Consider the following 15528-nt stretch of genomic DNA (forward strand, 5'->3'; position numbering starts at 1 on the left):
AGTAAACAGGCATAAATCCCCCAAAACCCCCAAAACGGGCAAAATCATCAGTCTCCGGATCACGATAATGGATCAATCAATAAGCCAACCAAGGATAATTTACGCGGACACGTATGTAAATACGGCGGCGACGTTAATAACGCTCAAAATTCCGGATCCACTCCGGGCAAAAACAGATTTATCTCCATAACAACTTGTTCCGTACAATCCCGACTTATTCAAATCACCCGCCCGGACGATTATCGTAACAAATCACGCAATAATATGATTTTAAAGGGGCCGTTTATTTAAAATCGGGCGCCCGGATTCAATTTCTTCACCGTTAAAAGGGGGTGGATGTGTCTCCTTAAGTTTACCTCGACGAGAATAAACGACCGTCTTTGTGCGACTTAGGTTTAATACACTCGGTATTCCGGTAGTTTTGGAGGGTTGAAATTCGCGCCTGCAATTTGTACCGACAACTAGAGGGGGCGGGGGTGCGGCACAATAATATGATTAAGGCTGCCGTGATTTACGATGAGTGGTGTCTGGAATTTTCCGGGCGCACGTGTGAGTGCGCGGCAACAACGCATGGCTGGTGGATATCGTTTTTTTTTGCACTCCCGGTGATGGTTTTTGGGGGTTGGTGGCAAGTGGGACGATTTGCGATGGACGTAACCGACTATTGTTCTCGGTGGAAATTTGTTTTTGACGAAGAATGGGGTTTAATTGCGGCAGATAGGATGTGTTATGTCTAGCCGTGTTGCCACCTTGTGAATTTAATGAATTGATATACAATTAAGCAAAATTTTTGTATACAACTTATGATTAAGATATACAAAATGCTGAATTATAATAAATGTCATTCTTTGCCACCTTACCCAGTTATAAATTTAATAAATTGATACAAGATTAATCAAAATTCTTGTGTATAACTTATGACCACGACATAAATGAGATATACAAGTTATGATCACAACAAAAATAAGATATACAAAATATATTAATTGCTATAATTAAATTGTGTCATATCTTGGCATTTTACCAAGTTATAAATTTAATAATTAATATAAAATTAATCAAAATTCTTGTGTATGATTTATCCACGATATAAACAAGATATACAAAATAGTTTAATTGATAAAAACAAATTATGTCACATTTTACCATTTTGCCAAATTATAAATTTAATAAATAAATATAAAATTAATCAAAATTCTCGTGTATAACTTATGACCACTATATAAATAAGATATACAAAATAGGTTAATTGATAAAAATAAATTATATCACATCTTGCCATTTTGCCAAGTTGTAAATTTAATAAATTAATATAAAATTATTCAAAATTCTTGTGTATAACTTATGACCACGACATAAATAAGATATACAAAATAGGTTAATTGATAAAAATAAATTATAACACATGTTGCCATTTTGCCAAGTTGTAAATTTAATAAATTAATATAAAATTACTCAAAATTCTTGTGTATAAATTATGACCACAACATAAATAAGATATACAAAATAGTTTAATTGATAAAAACAAATTATGCCACATTTTACCATTTTGCCAAGTTATAAATTTAATAAATAAATATAAAATTAATCAAAATTCTCGTGTATAACTTATGATCACTATATAAATAAGATATACAAAATAAGTTAATTGATAAAAATAAATTATATCACATTTTGCCAAGTTGTAAATTTAATAAATTAATATAAAATTACTCAAAATTCTTGTGTATGACTTATGACCACGATATATAAAAGATATACAAAATAGTTTAATTGATAAAAACAAATTATGTCACATTTTACCATTTTGCCAAATTGTAAATTTAATAAATTAATATAAAATTAATCAAAATTTTTATGTATGACTTATGATCACGATATAAATAAGATATACAAAATAGTTTAATTGACAAAAACAAATTATATCACATTTTATCATCTTGCCAAGTTATAAATTTGATAAATAAATACAAAATTAATCAAAATTCTCGTGTATAACTTATGACCAACACATAAATAAGATATACAAAAAAGGTTAATTGATAAAAATAAATTATATCACATTTTATCATCTTGCCAAGTTACAAATTTGATAAATAAATACAAAATTAATCAAAATTCTCGTGTATAACTTATGACCAACACATAAATAAGATATACAAAATAGGTTAATTGATAAAAATAAATTATATCACATTTTATCATCTTGCCAAGTTACAAATTTGATAAATAAATACAAAATTAATCAAAATTCTTGTGTATAACTTATGACCAACACATAAATAAGATACACAAAATAGGTTAATTGATAAAAATATCATATATATATCACTTCTTGGCATTTTGTCAAACTGTAAATTTAATAAATTATTATAAGTTTAATTAAAATTTTTGTATATAATTATTATCATAAAATGTTATTTGGTTAAACTATAAATACCAAATATTTTTTAACATACAAAGAAGATTGAAAACATTCCAAAGCAATAAAGTGTTGAATATTCAGTGAACAGTTGCTATTATCTTTATCACATAATCAAATATAAAAATTGTAATCACAGTTGCCATTATCTCTATTACAAACCTCTTCGTAAACTTTTTGCTAAACGAAAATGTTTAACTGTTCATTTAAGTTTGCAATTTGAGTGGTTTCCCAGAAGCTAACTGTTTACGGAGAGTCTTAATTAAAATAAACACGTATCATCAAATCGCAATATTTAAAATGACAAATTGGAATCCTTAAAACCTTCATTACAAACTGTGATGTCATGCCTCACATTAACACACCGTCACCATTCTCCAGAGAGTGATATCCGTAATCAAAAATCATTGTTTCATATCCGCGACGCTGCGACACAATAGCAAAAGCCAGACGAGATTATCGTCCCGCAAAATAACGAAACCTGTTGTACTTGCTGTGGTCGCTAAATCATTTTTCGAAGGTTTATCAGCCGTAATTACCCCCCGGAACAATCGGCCGACGATGCGACAATGGAGCCGGCCACTGCGGGGTGAATCCCCGGGTCCGCCACCGTGATTTATGTCGAGTGGGGGGCGGTTTTTCCGGTGTGTGTGTGTGCGTGCGGAAGAAGTTTTGATGAAAAGTTGGCGAGGAATTTACCGGTCCTGCGGGGGTGATCTTCGACGGTCCCCCGTAAACGTCGAGGAAGTTGATAAGGACGAACTACACGTGTAGGACGCGGATTCTGCCAACTTTTAAATTGGCCCATTCACCGGTTCACAAAGCTATTTGCGAAATAAAAGTGTGGGAGCGTCGGGGGGAGGCTCTATTCAGGCGTGGCGGGTTTCGTGCACCGATATTCAGGGTTGGGTTTTGGGGAAACTGTACTTTTATACTTTTAAGGTTTAAGGCCTTATTCACAACTATATTATTGGTGTTTGTTTGATGTTTTTTGTGTTTTGAATGTTACAAAAGCCGTATTGGCAACAAATGGCGAGGCACATCAGGTAGTGAAACTTTGTGAAAACTTTTAAACACTGAAGGAGTCAGGTAGAAATATTTAGGCCTAAAAATACTGTTAGGTTTTTATTGAAAGGTGCTTAAAATATTACAACACGTAAAAGTTTGGTTTCATAATAAATACGAAAGGTAGTTAGGAAACAATTCAGTGTTGCCATAAATCTATTAAAGTTTCTAACACAATTAAACTTTATAAAAATATTTAATCACCAGCAAAAAGTAGATTTCTTTAAAGCTAATAAGATTTACAAGTTTTTTATTAAACACAATATAAATACACTTTAATTCTTCAATTTTTTACTGTACTAATAAAGATGTTTGAAATATTATAACATCTATTGTAAAAGTTTAAGCTCATAATGAAACCCGGTGGTTTGGCAACAATTCAATGTTATCATGTTGTAAAACTGTTTAAAGTTTCAAATTTATAAAGTTAATTAAGAATAGAGAACTTTCCAAGATCAACAACAACAACAACAAAAAGACTAGTAAAGTTTTAAGCTCATATTCTTTTTCGGATTTTAACTCTGTTTACATTTCCAGAAAGTTTTTGCATCATATTTAATTTTTATTACCGTAAAATCGTTTAAAACTACTAATAAATCAACACGTAACTGTTATGTTTGGTTAGGTCAGAATGAAATGCGATGTTGCCATGTCGTGGAGAAGTATAATTTAATTAATGTCATCGGGACATCAAAAAAAGTTATTTTTACAATTATTTTTTGTTGTAAATTAACTATTGATAATTGAACTAGCAATTTCTTAGTTCTTTCTAGTTTAGTTTTTTTTTTAAATCATTGTTACAGAACATTACTCAATTGCTTAATTCATTATTAATCCAAATTACAACTAGGTAATAATCATCCATGTATGGCAATTGAATCCTGATACACATATAGGTAATAAACTGTACACAGGTATATAATTAAACATATATATATATACTAGATTACTAGATGTATTTTGTTATCAAATTATCCAGTGATAAACAAAGACTAAGAACAACCATGAACTCGAACTACAACCAAGACATCCTTCAGCAAAACATGAGGCTTTTGGCTGAAAAGAAGGCGGAATTGGCGGCCTTGATGAAGAAGCGTGACTACCTCGTGTACCTTCAGAAGCTTCAAACCAATACTGCCAGTGGTCATGTTCCGTTTACTCGTGTGCCTCACCAACGTAGACAGGACAATTTCCATAAACCGGAGAGGAAGCCTTACGTGAGGGGGAAACGTTATGCTGACAACAAAATTCAAAATCCTCCTCCATCTCCTGTGACAGAGGAGAAGCCTGTGGTCTTGTCGTTTTCGGATCCAGCTTCTCTTAAGGTCAGGTCCAGGTCAGGCATCACCGCTTTGTATAGTGGAAAACAATGCAGCACATGTGGACAAAGATTCTCGGCCAAGGATGCTGATAGCTACACTAAGCATTTGGATTGGCATTTTAGACAGAACAGGGCCAACAAGAAGGGAACTGGCAGGCGTGCGTGGTACTATTCAAAGAACGACTGGATGGAGTACGAGGCTTCCTACGATGTGGAAGAAGCTGAAAACTTCTTCGACCTTCAAGCTAAGGCGATAAAGGCTGAGAAGGTGGAGGACGTCAATGCAGGTGTCACAGTCTCTGCAAGTAATGGCGATAAGTGCACAGTGTGTCAAGAGAAATTTGAAGAGTATTTTGATGACGATGAGGAAGAGTGGAGGCTGCGAGATGCGATGGTGGTGGATGGAAAGTTGGTACATCCTCAGTGCAAGGAGAATTAAAGAAAATGTTGATGGTGACGAAAAGAATTTCTTTGTATTTTACAGATGTTAGTACTCAATAAAAATTGTTTCATAATTATATTATTCTTCACTCAGTTCTACATCAGAATAAGATAGTACAGTACCATTAATAACTATTAAAGTACTACTACAGATATCACGTATAGAAAATACTAAATAATAAAACTATTGAATTATACATATATATTATATATAACTATAATTGAAATTACTTACAAGGCGACTCAAAATGAGGTTTACGTGTAAGATGACTTCTTTAGTACTCGATGAGTACTACTTTACTTACTACTCTTATTGGTCGACACCACGTTGAACAAGAAATGGAAGAAGGGTGTAGTACGTGTGGTACTGTTAATGAGCTCTATTTCTTGATGTTACTTTAAAGGTGCTAACGACCCATTTCTACAAATAATTACGACCCATTATCGCCAATATTTCCGGCCAGTCATTATCAACGTAAATTATTTATTGTCCGAAGGTTTGGTACTCTCGGTCGGCTCCATCAGAAACGGAACAATCGTACGGCAGAGCATGGGACGCATGTGGGCCGTGCCCCTCGTCCATTGTATTCATATGAAGTGTCAAAATTTGACAAAACCACGGGCCAACGACGGACCCGTACAATGGGCCTTATTGTGGCGATAAATATACCGATTCAACGGCGTCTTGTCTCTACGGCCGTTGCGTAACTTCGATCCGGATCGTCGACCGGAGGGGGTGAAAAGTTTTTTAATCGAAAGTCTTTGTGCAATCAAAAAACGGATGATTTAATTAAAATTAACGGTGCCGGTAAATGTTTACACTGAATTCCTTTAGCGCACGCCTGTCGATCCGCGTTAAACTAAGAAACTCCCGGCTTTGTAGTGTAATCCGTTAATTTTTTTGTAATTAGCCGATGTCTATCACTCTGCGATTGGGTTTTTGTGCGGCAAAAGGTCGCGGAACTCTTCGTCGGGCCTCCACCTTGGATTCACTGATGGGAATCTGGGGAATAGATTGGAACGAGTATTTAAATTTTGACGCCTTTGAAAGCGTTAGCGTAACACCCGTGAAATTTCTTCATTGATTCATTTCGAAGCTTGACCTCCGGACTGCGGCCGAAATATGTGGGTTAAGTTATAGATACGAGTTTATGGTGGCAATTATTATTTAATATTAAATTGAAGGCATAACTGAACCGTTAATCGTCAACGTCCCAAGAAATTCCTATTAAATAAGTTGTAACTTTGTCATTTACCACGCTAATTGTCTATAAAAAGTCCACAGATTCGTTATTCAAAGTTCAAGGCCATAAAACTTTAATGCTTGCACTATTACCGATGTATTTTATATTATTTGCCGTAAAGATTAGTTATAAATGAGTAGTAACTTTAACACACAGACTGTAATAAAGGTTTACTGGTTCTGATACATGGGGTCATTGTCATACAATAAATATCGATGCGAGGAACAAGCAACTTGTTTGTTCGGTTCCATTTTAACATCTTAACTGCTTCTTGTTGCTAAAACTACCATTTGTATATTTTCCTGAAACGCCACATTACTTTTCTTTGTAAGCGTCTTGCACGAACTTAATTCCACAGCATTTTTCTCTTGATCAAGTCAAGTTGACGAGGTACCACTTGAAGTAAAAGTTATTCGTCGTAAAAATTTAATAATAGTACTAATAAAATAAAAAACTGTTAACAATTAAACCAGCTATAAACTTCAACTTCTCAAGAAAGAGGATTGGTACTACCAAGAGTGTATAATACCCTTCAAAATCTTCATCAGTTCGACTCAAAATAAGATTTACAAGATGTAAAATGAGTGACAATAATGTCAAAGTCAGAATATAATAGTAACTTCTCAAGAAACAGGATTGGTACTACCAAGAGTGTATAATACCCTTCAAAATCATCCTCAGTTCGACTCAAAATAAGATTTTCAAGATGTAAAATGAGTGACAAAAATGACAAAATCAGAATATTGTAATAACTTTACAAGGAAGATGATTGGTACTACTAAGATTGTGTAACATCCTTCAAAATCTTCATCAGTTCGACTCAAAATAAGATTTGCAAGGTGTAAAATTAGTGACAATAATGGCAAAGTCATAATATAATAGTAACTTCTCAAGGAAGTGGATTGGTACTACCAAGATTGTGTAATTCCCTTCAAAATATTCCTCAGCTCGACTCAAAATAAGATTTACTAGATGTAAAATGAGTGACAATAATGGCAAAGTCGGAATATAATAATCATTTCTAAAGGAAGAAGATTCATCATGTAAATCTCAAGAAATTAGAAATTGTTCTTTGAGGTATTTTTTTGCAATTACAGTCACGCAACGTTGTTTAATTACCTAATGCTAATTAAAGGACAGGTAACAATCACCCAAGTATGGCTAACTTAATTCTGATACACCTACAGGTAATAAACATATAGGTAGTACAATTAAACCCATATATACTAGATTACTAGATGTGTTTTACCAAATTCAAATCATCCAGTGATAAACAACGACTATCTAGCTATGAACTCAAACTACAACCAAGATATCCTTCAGCAAAACATGAGGCTTTTGGCTGAAAAGAAGGCGGAATTGGCGGCCTTGATGAAGAAGCGTGACTACCTCGTGTACCTTCAGAAGCTTCAAACCAATACTGCCAGTGGTCATGTTCCGTTTACTCGTGTGCCTCACCAACGTAGACAGGACAATTTCCATAAACCGGAGAGGAAGCCTTACGTGAGGGGGAAACGTTATGCTGACAACAAGATTCAAAATCCTCCTCCAGTACCTGTGAAGGAGGAGAAGCCTGTGATCTTATCGTTCTCTGATCCAGCTTCTCTTAAGGTCAGATCCAGATCCGGCATTTCCGCTTTGTATAGTGGAAAGCAATGCAGCACATGTGGACAAAGATTCTCGGCCAAGGATGCTGATAGCTACACTAAGCATTTGGATTGGCATTTCAGACAGAACAGGGCCAACAAGAAGGGAACTGGAAGGCGTGCGTGGTACTATTCGAAGAACGACTGGATGGAGTACGAAGCTTCCTATGATGTGGAAGAAGCTGAAAATTTCTTTGACCTTCAAGCTAAGGCAATAAAGAATGAGAAGGTGGAGGACGTCAATGTAGGTGCCACAGTCTCTGCAAGTAATGGCGATAAGTGCACAGTGTGCCAAGAAAAATTTGAAGAGTATTTTGATGACGAAGAAGAAGAATGGAGGCTGCGAGATGCGATGATGGTGGATGGAAAATTGGTACATCCTCAGTGCAAAGAGAATTAAAGAAAATGTTCATGATGACGAAAAGAATTTGATTGTACAGATGTACTCAATAAATCTATTTATTATAATTACTTTTCTTTTTCTTTTTATTTTGAGTATAAGACAAAAGCAAGAAAAGCATAACTTCTTGTAACTATAAACATCAACATCATTATGGTATTCCATTTGAAAATTCATACTCAACCATTAACATTAATTCTTTTTTATTGTTGTATTAGATCTCGTCCCCCATCACCCTACTTAATTTTAATAAATTTACGAATACGGTGCGTTTCCTGCATTTTCTCCCCATCGCAACCCTTAAATTTAGCCCCCGGAAACGTCAGACCAACCAGGTATTTACCATAATTTTATAGTAAATTCGACGAAACTTACGTCTCCTCCGTTTTTACAACTAAGGACAAATTACTACCCCGAGAGCCCCTAACACCCTTTATCTCGTCTTTATGCTAATGGAAGTTTTTTCCTTCTCCAATTCGAAATTACAGGTCCATCTACATGTCGGAAAACGGTTTTTTGCTCAGGCGCCAGACCTCTCATCGATTGTTCTCCCACCCTAACTAGGTAAATCAAACGTAAGAAACCGAAAGTCTTACGTAGATTTCCCAAAAAAACCCATTCCAATTAAAATGCAGATGAAGCTGCACAGCCGCACAGTTCATCCCAGTCCCGAAGACGGGACTCTCATTTTTTAAACCGTCACATCTCGACATTCGCGCTCCGTCACACACCGAAACTTGCGTGGGGGGATGATCCGGTAGTCCCGCCGGTCGATTTGTATTCAGGGGGGCGGACGAGTCTGCGGTGCACTCTCTCTCTCTCCTGACATCTCGGCCGGAAATCGCTCGGACAGGCCGGGATCATGCACATCAAAACTCCCGACCGGCACAGGGAAAACTCAATTACGGCACCCTCTCCCGACGGTGACGCACCTGATTTGAATTTCGGGGGTCTTCCAGTCGAGGTGGCTGCCGAGATGTGCGAGAGGCCCGGCCATTGTCATCTGCACGGCCGCCAGTCGGAATCGTCCCTTCGGATGGGTTTGCGGATGACAATTGAATGTTTTAAATGGATGTCACTGGCAGAGCGATTATGAGTGGGTACGCAGCTTCCACTATTTTTATCGATTTGGCTGTCAGTTGTAATATTCTAAAGTAAATATTAATATTATAACCACACGAGAAGTAATTTTTACAGATACCTAATGCGACAACTTAGTCCCGCTACCGGCTAACAGATGTCCGAAGACACAACACTTATTTGGGGCGACTTTAGCAATGTTTGTTGATGTTTATTTACGAAGAGTCTTCAGTCTGAGAACCCGGCGTCCGATATCAATCATATTTTAATTAAAACAAAGAAATACGGGGCACTTTAATTCGTCCGACGGGCCCATAAATAACGGCGGCACGGTAGATGTACAAATATTTGGGTTTGTTTTCATTTTCTGGCCCATGAATATTCATTTCGGTTTCGGGAGAAATGTTAAATGATTTTTTTCCGTGCGTGGAACCGGTCGGCGGGCCGAAAACCGGGCACGCTAATGAGGGGACCGCGGCGGCCGCGGGCATACCTGAGCCGATGTGTGCCCCCTTTCGATTTTCCTCCTCGGCCGCGGACGAAATTACGTGCCGTTGTTGTTATTGTGTGTGTGTGTGCGTTGCGTCCGGGATTAACCGACGGAATTCGGGGATTAGTTGATTGAACAAATCATCGCTATCGGTTTATGCACGCTCACATAAACAATCTATCGGATGATCAATCACTTTTGGCGAACGGTGTGTGCGCAAATACTGTACTATTTGCCAAACGTGCGGATCGTTGTTCGTGTTAACTGTTTTCGGCTCCGAAATGTTCCCACAAGTGCGATGCACACGTTATGGAAATGTTTTTGTAATTTATTTTGATTTTGCATGGTTTTTTTTGTCGGTCTAATTTAAATTGATTAATTGTTTAATTAAAATCTTCTGACGTGTCTAATGTTAAATCTATGTGCCCGTATAAAAAGCTATAATAAATTACGTCTCGTTATGATTTGTTTGGTGTTTATTAAACAGATCGAATTTAATTAGATGAATTTGTCTTATTATTCGTCATATGTAAATAAAAGATTGATGTGCACGTTTTTTATTGAATTAATTACAGGGATTTACTCCCACTTTTGTTGGTAAATTAGAGTATAATTTATACTAGTACCCCATAATTTATAAATTAAATTACATGTGATGTATTTAGACATCTATAGGGTAGTAGCGGAACTAAATTGTCGCATTAGGACTCTGTAAAAATTACTTCTGATGTGCACATAAATGACGTCCATTTTTTGTTGTTTGTAAACTGAAAATAAAATGATAATTGGAAAGAAGTGCTCTAGTTTTTTTTTGACAACGTTGAGGATCAATGGAACATTGTTTCATCCTCAATAAAATTGTTGAATTACAAAGTGAAGACAGTGTCAAGGTGACTGAATACTCAATAAAGCATTTATACTGTAATTAAATTTGATTTCTTCCATTGCCTTCAAAAAAACTTGAGCAATTCTTTCCATTTATCATTTTATTTTCAGTTTAGAGTATCCATTTGGTTATGTGCAGTATCTAGATGTATTTTTGTGTAACTGTGGAAGATTATCAGATGTCTTCCTCATAGTGGTTTAATATTAAATGTATAAACTTTCATAAATTCTTTAGCCCCAAAAGTACTGCTTAGATGTTAATCCATCATCAGCAAGGATGATTTTTTGACAGTACTGCACACAAGTTTAATTTTTGGGTGGAAGAAACGTTGAAGATCAATTGAACATTGTTTCAACCTCAATAAAATTGGTGAATTACAAAGTGAAGTCAGTGTCAAGGTGACCGAATACTCAATAAAGTATTTATATAGTAATTAAACTTAATTTCTTCCATTGTCTTCAAAAAAACTTGAGCAATTCTTTCCATTTATCATTTTACTTTCAGTTTGGAGTATCCATTTGGATACTCAATAAAACATTTATACTGTAATTAAATTAGATTTTGGATACATGAAAACTCTACGTGATGTAAACTGAAGGTAATTGGAAGGAGGTGGTAGTACCAAGTTGTCTTAACACAGTTCCCCATATTCCAGTAAAAAGTTACTCGAAATTACTCAAAATTAACCCACTTATGCCCCACAGTCGGAGAATTTCGCCATTACAAGCCTCTTCAATTAGACCCACCTCTTTAAAACATTACTTCAGTAATTGATAGTAAGACCCGACGTCGCCCACGCTCCGCCGAAACTCCGGACGACTCCGCTCCCTCGTTAGAACGTCCAAAAGTTCCCCCGGCGGGCGAACAAAAGCCGAATTGCCAGTCGGGGCACGGAGGTCCTTTATTGCGGAGCGGGGAAAGATAAAAGGTGAGGCAATGAGGAATTTAGTTTTTTTTCCCCCAGCGCCCGGGCACGGTGGCAACACCGATGATTAATTCGCGGAATTTATATCTGCCCCACGTTCACTTTGATGTCTGCGACGGAGGGCCCCGGACGCGGAAAATTCCCCGCGTTTTCGCGCCGATTTCGGGTGCCCCTTCACTCGGAAAAATCGGCTACTCGGGGGGTGGGTTTTGTTTTAACGGATCCTTTCGGTCGGCGGGATCAAAGTCACAAATGGATGTGGGTCAGCGGAGGCGAATGCGAATAATGGTTAATTTCATGGCGTTTTTGGACTACGCCGTAACTGTTGTGTTGATGCAATTTTATGACATGTAATAACACGTCCCGCTTTGACAAATACAATAGACACAACCAATTGTTACTGCCGGTGGCTTACTCGAACCGAATCGGAGCGTCGAAACGATTTTATCGACACTTACATTAGAATTTATATCTATTGGGGGATTTACGGCACCCACCGTACTTTTACAAAAGGGGGAATGGCGAAATTTATAGGAAGCGGCGAATTTGTTAAAATAAAATTAAGCGCATTCGCACGTGCCCGGAATCCACCGAGCTCGTCTACGAAATATTTTCCCAATTTATTATTTTATATTGTGTCCCCGGATTAGTACCTGATGCCGGACGATGTTCACGTACGTGCTGTGGGGGTGGTGTGGAAGGCATTTCAACCCCCGCAGCTAACAATGGTCCAATTAGCGGAACGGCAACGTTTATTAAATAAGACGTGAGGCTTAAATTTATACATTGGTAAAAGGAGGAGGTGGTCTAATCAATGGAACGAATATAAGTATTGGAACTGATTAAACTTCTATTGATTCAACTTACAAATAACAAAAAATGATTTCTTCCATTGTCTTCAAAAAAACTTGAGCAATTTTTTACATTTATCATTTTGTTTTCATTTGGGTACGTACAGTCTCTGGATGTATTTTTGTGTAAGTGTGGAAGATTATCAGATATCTTCGTCATAGTGGTTTAATATTAACCGTATAAACTTTCATAAATTGTTCAGCTCCAAAAGTACTGCTTATATGTTAATCCATCATCAGCAAGGATGATTTTTTGAAAGTACAGCACACAAGTTTAGTTTTTGGGTGGAAGAAACGTTGAGGATTAATGGAACATTGTTTCATCCTCAATAAAATTGGTGAATTACAAAGTGAAGACAGAGTCAAGATGACTAAATACTCAATAAAGCATTTATACTGTAATTAAATTTGATTTCTTCTATTGCCTTCAAAAAAACTTGAGCAATTCTTTCCATTTATCATTTTATTTTAAGTTTAGAGTATCCATTTGGATACGTACAGTCTCTGAATGTATTTTTGTGTAACTGTGGAAGATTATCAGATGTCTTCCTCATAGTGGTTTAATATTAACCGTATAAACTTTCATAAATTGTTGAGCTCCAAAAGTACTGCTTAGATGTTAATCCATCATCAGCAAGGATGATTTTTTGAAAGTACAGCACACAAGTTTAGTTTTTGGGTGGAAGAAACGTTGAGGATTAATGGAACATTGTTTCATCCTCAATAAAATTGATGAATTACAAAGTGAAGACATAGTCAAGATGACTAAATACTCAATAAAGCATTTATACTATAATTAAATTTGATTTCTTCTATTGCCTTCAAAAAAACTTGAGCAATTCTTTCCATTTATCATTTTATTGTAAGTTTAGAGTATCCATTTGGATACGTACAGTCTCTGAATGTATTTTTGTGTAACTGTGGAAGATTATCAGATGTCTTCCTCGTAGTGGTTTAATATTAAATGTATAAACTTTCATAAATTCTTTAGCTCCAAAAGTACTGCACATAAGTTTAGTTTTTGGGTGGAAGAAACGTTGAGGATCAATGAAACATTGTTTCATCCTCAATAAAATTGGTGAATTACAAAGTGAAGACAGAGTCAAGATGACTAAACACTCAATAAAGCATTTATACTGTAATTAAATTTGATTTCTTCCATTGCCTTCAAAAAAACTTGAGCAATTCTTTCCATTTATCATTTTATTTTCAGTTTAGAGTATCCATTTGGACATGTGCAGTCTCTGGATGTATTTTTGTGTAACTGTAGAAGATTATCGGATGTCTTCCTCATAGTGGTTTAATATTAAATGTATAAATGTATATTCATAAATTCTTTAGCCTCAAAAGTACTGCTTAGATGTTAATCCATCATCTTCCATAGTTACACAAAAATACATCCAGATCCAAATGGATACTCTAAACTGAAAATAAAATGATAAATGGAAAGAATTGCTCAAGTTTTTTTGAAGGCAATAGAAGAAATCAAATTTAATTACAATATAAATGCTTTATTGAGTATTCAGTTGCCTTGACACTGTCTTCACTTTGTAATTTACCAATTTTATTGAGGATGAAACAATGTTCCATTGATCCTCAACGTTTCTTCTACCCAAAAACTAAACTTGTGTGCAGTGCTGTCAAAAAATCATCCTTGCTGATGATGGATTAACATCTAAGCAGTACTTTTGGGGCTGAAGAATTTATGACAGTTTATACATTTAATATTAAACCACAATAAGGAAGACATCTGATAATCTTCCACAGTTACACAAAAATACATCCAGAGACTGCACGTATCCAAATGGATACTCTTAACTGAAAATAAAATGATAAATGGAAAGAATTGCTCAAGTTTTTTTGAAGGCAATGGAAGAAATCAAATTTAATTACAATATAAATGCTTTATTGAGTATTCAGTTGCCTTGACACTGTCTTCACTTTGTAATTCACTAATTTTATTGAGGATGAATCAATGTTTCATTGATCTTCAACGTTTCTTCCACCCAAAAACTAATTGCTGACGATGAATTGACTTCTTAGCAGTATTTTTGGTGCTAAAGTATTCATGGACAATTAATATACATGTTATTAAGCCATTATGAAGCAAAAATTACAAATAAATGTGGCCATCCAACCCGCAAAACGGGCAATATTCCCACAGCCATCTACAATCGGACAATGGAAATTCTCCGTCGGCCATTGTACACCGAAAAAAACCTAAAATAACACACGCATTCCGCAAAATAAATTCCGCATCACTTCCGCGGCACAACGATTCCGATGTGTTCGAAAGAAAAATTAACTGGCACCGGAGTCCGGGACGAAGAATGACCCGGGGGAGGAACGTCCTATTTGTTCGGCCACCCTTTGCCCGACCCCGGGTCAGATTTATTAAATCAGCTTATTTAAACGGGCGGCAGAAATCTCGGGGAAAAATGTAATTATACGGGCACGAGGCCGGAGCAACAATAAACAAGTCCCGTGTACGACGACGATGACGGATCGGCCGTCGATCGTCGGGGACAATGCCGGAGCATTTCGGCCGATTTGTTCTGGACAAATACACACACACACCTAGCGAGGGAGGGATGGAACGACCAGAACAGTTGCCAAGGCTGTGGATCCTCGTCGATGCAGATGCTGTACAACGTCCATTTGTCACTCGGCCCTTAATTAGTTTTAATATATCATAAAGACAATTAAAGAAATACCAATTAAGTCGGAGTCGGAACGGGCTGAGGGGTGATTTATATT

General features: G+C 36.2%; 2 protein-coding genes across 8 annotated transcripts in view; both read left to right on the top strand.

Annotated features, from left to right (window-relative positions):
• The window catches only part of LOC109605200 (ephrin type-B receptor 1-B), a 212247-nt gene that overhangs the window by 171631 nt on the left and 25088 nt on the right, over positions 1-15528 (top strand). The window lies entirely within an intron of this gene.
• On the top strand, positions 4221-5326 carry LOC126265786 (pre-mRNA cleavage complex 2 protein Pcf11-like). The gene is made up of 2 exons (XM_049968373.1): positions 4221-4401; positions 4467-5326. Exon 2 carries the CDS (start codon positions 4492-4494, stop codon positions 5245-5247), a length of 756 nt encoding a protein of 251 aa, XP_049824330.1. The 5' UTR covers positions 4221-4401; positions 4467-4491; the 3' UTR covers positions 5248-5326.

Source organism: Aethina tumida, chromosome 6 (genome assembly GCF_024364675.1).
Source record: "Aethina tumida isolate Nest 87 chromosome 6, icAetTumi1.1, whole genome shotgun sequence".
In the NCBI taxonomy this organism is placed as follows: Eukaryota; Metazoa; Arthropoda; class Insecta; order Coleoptera; family Nitidulidae; genus Aethina; species Aethina tumida.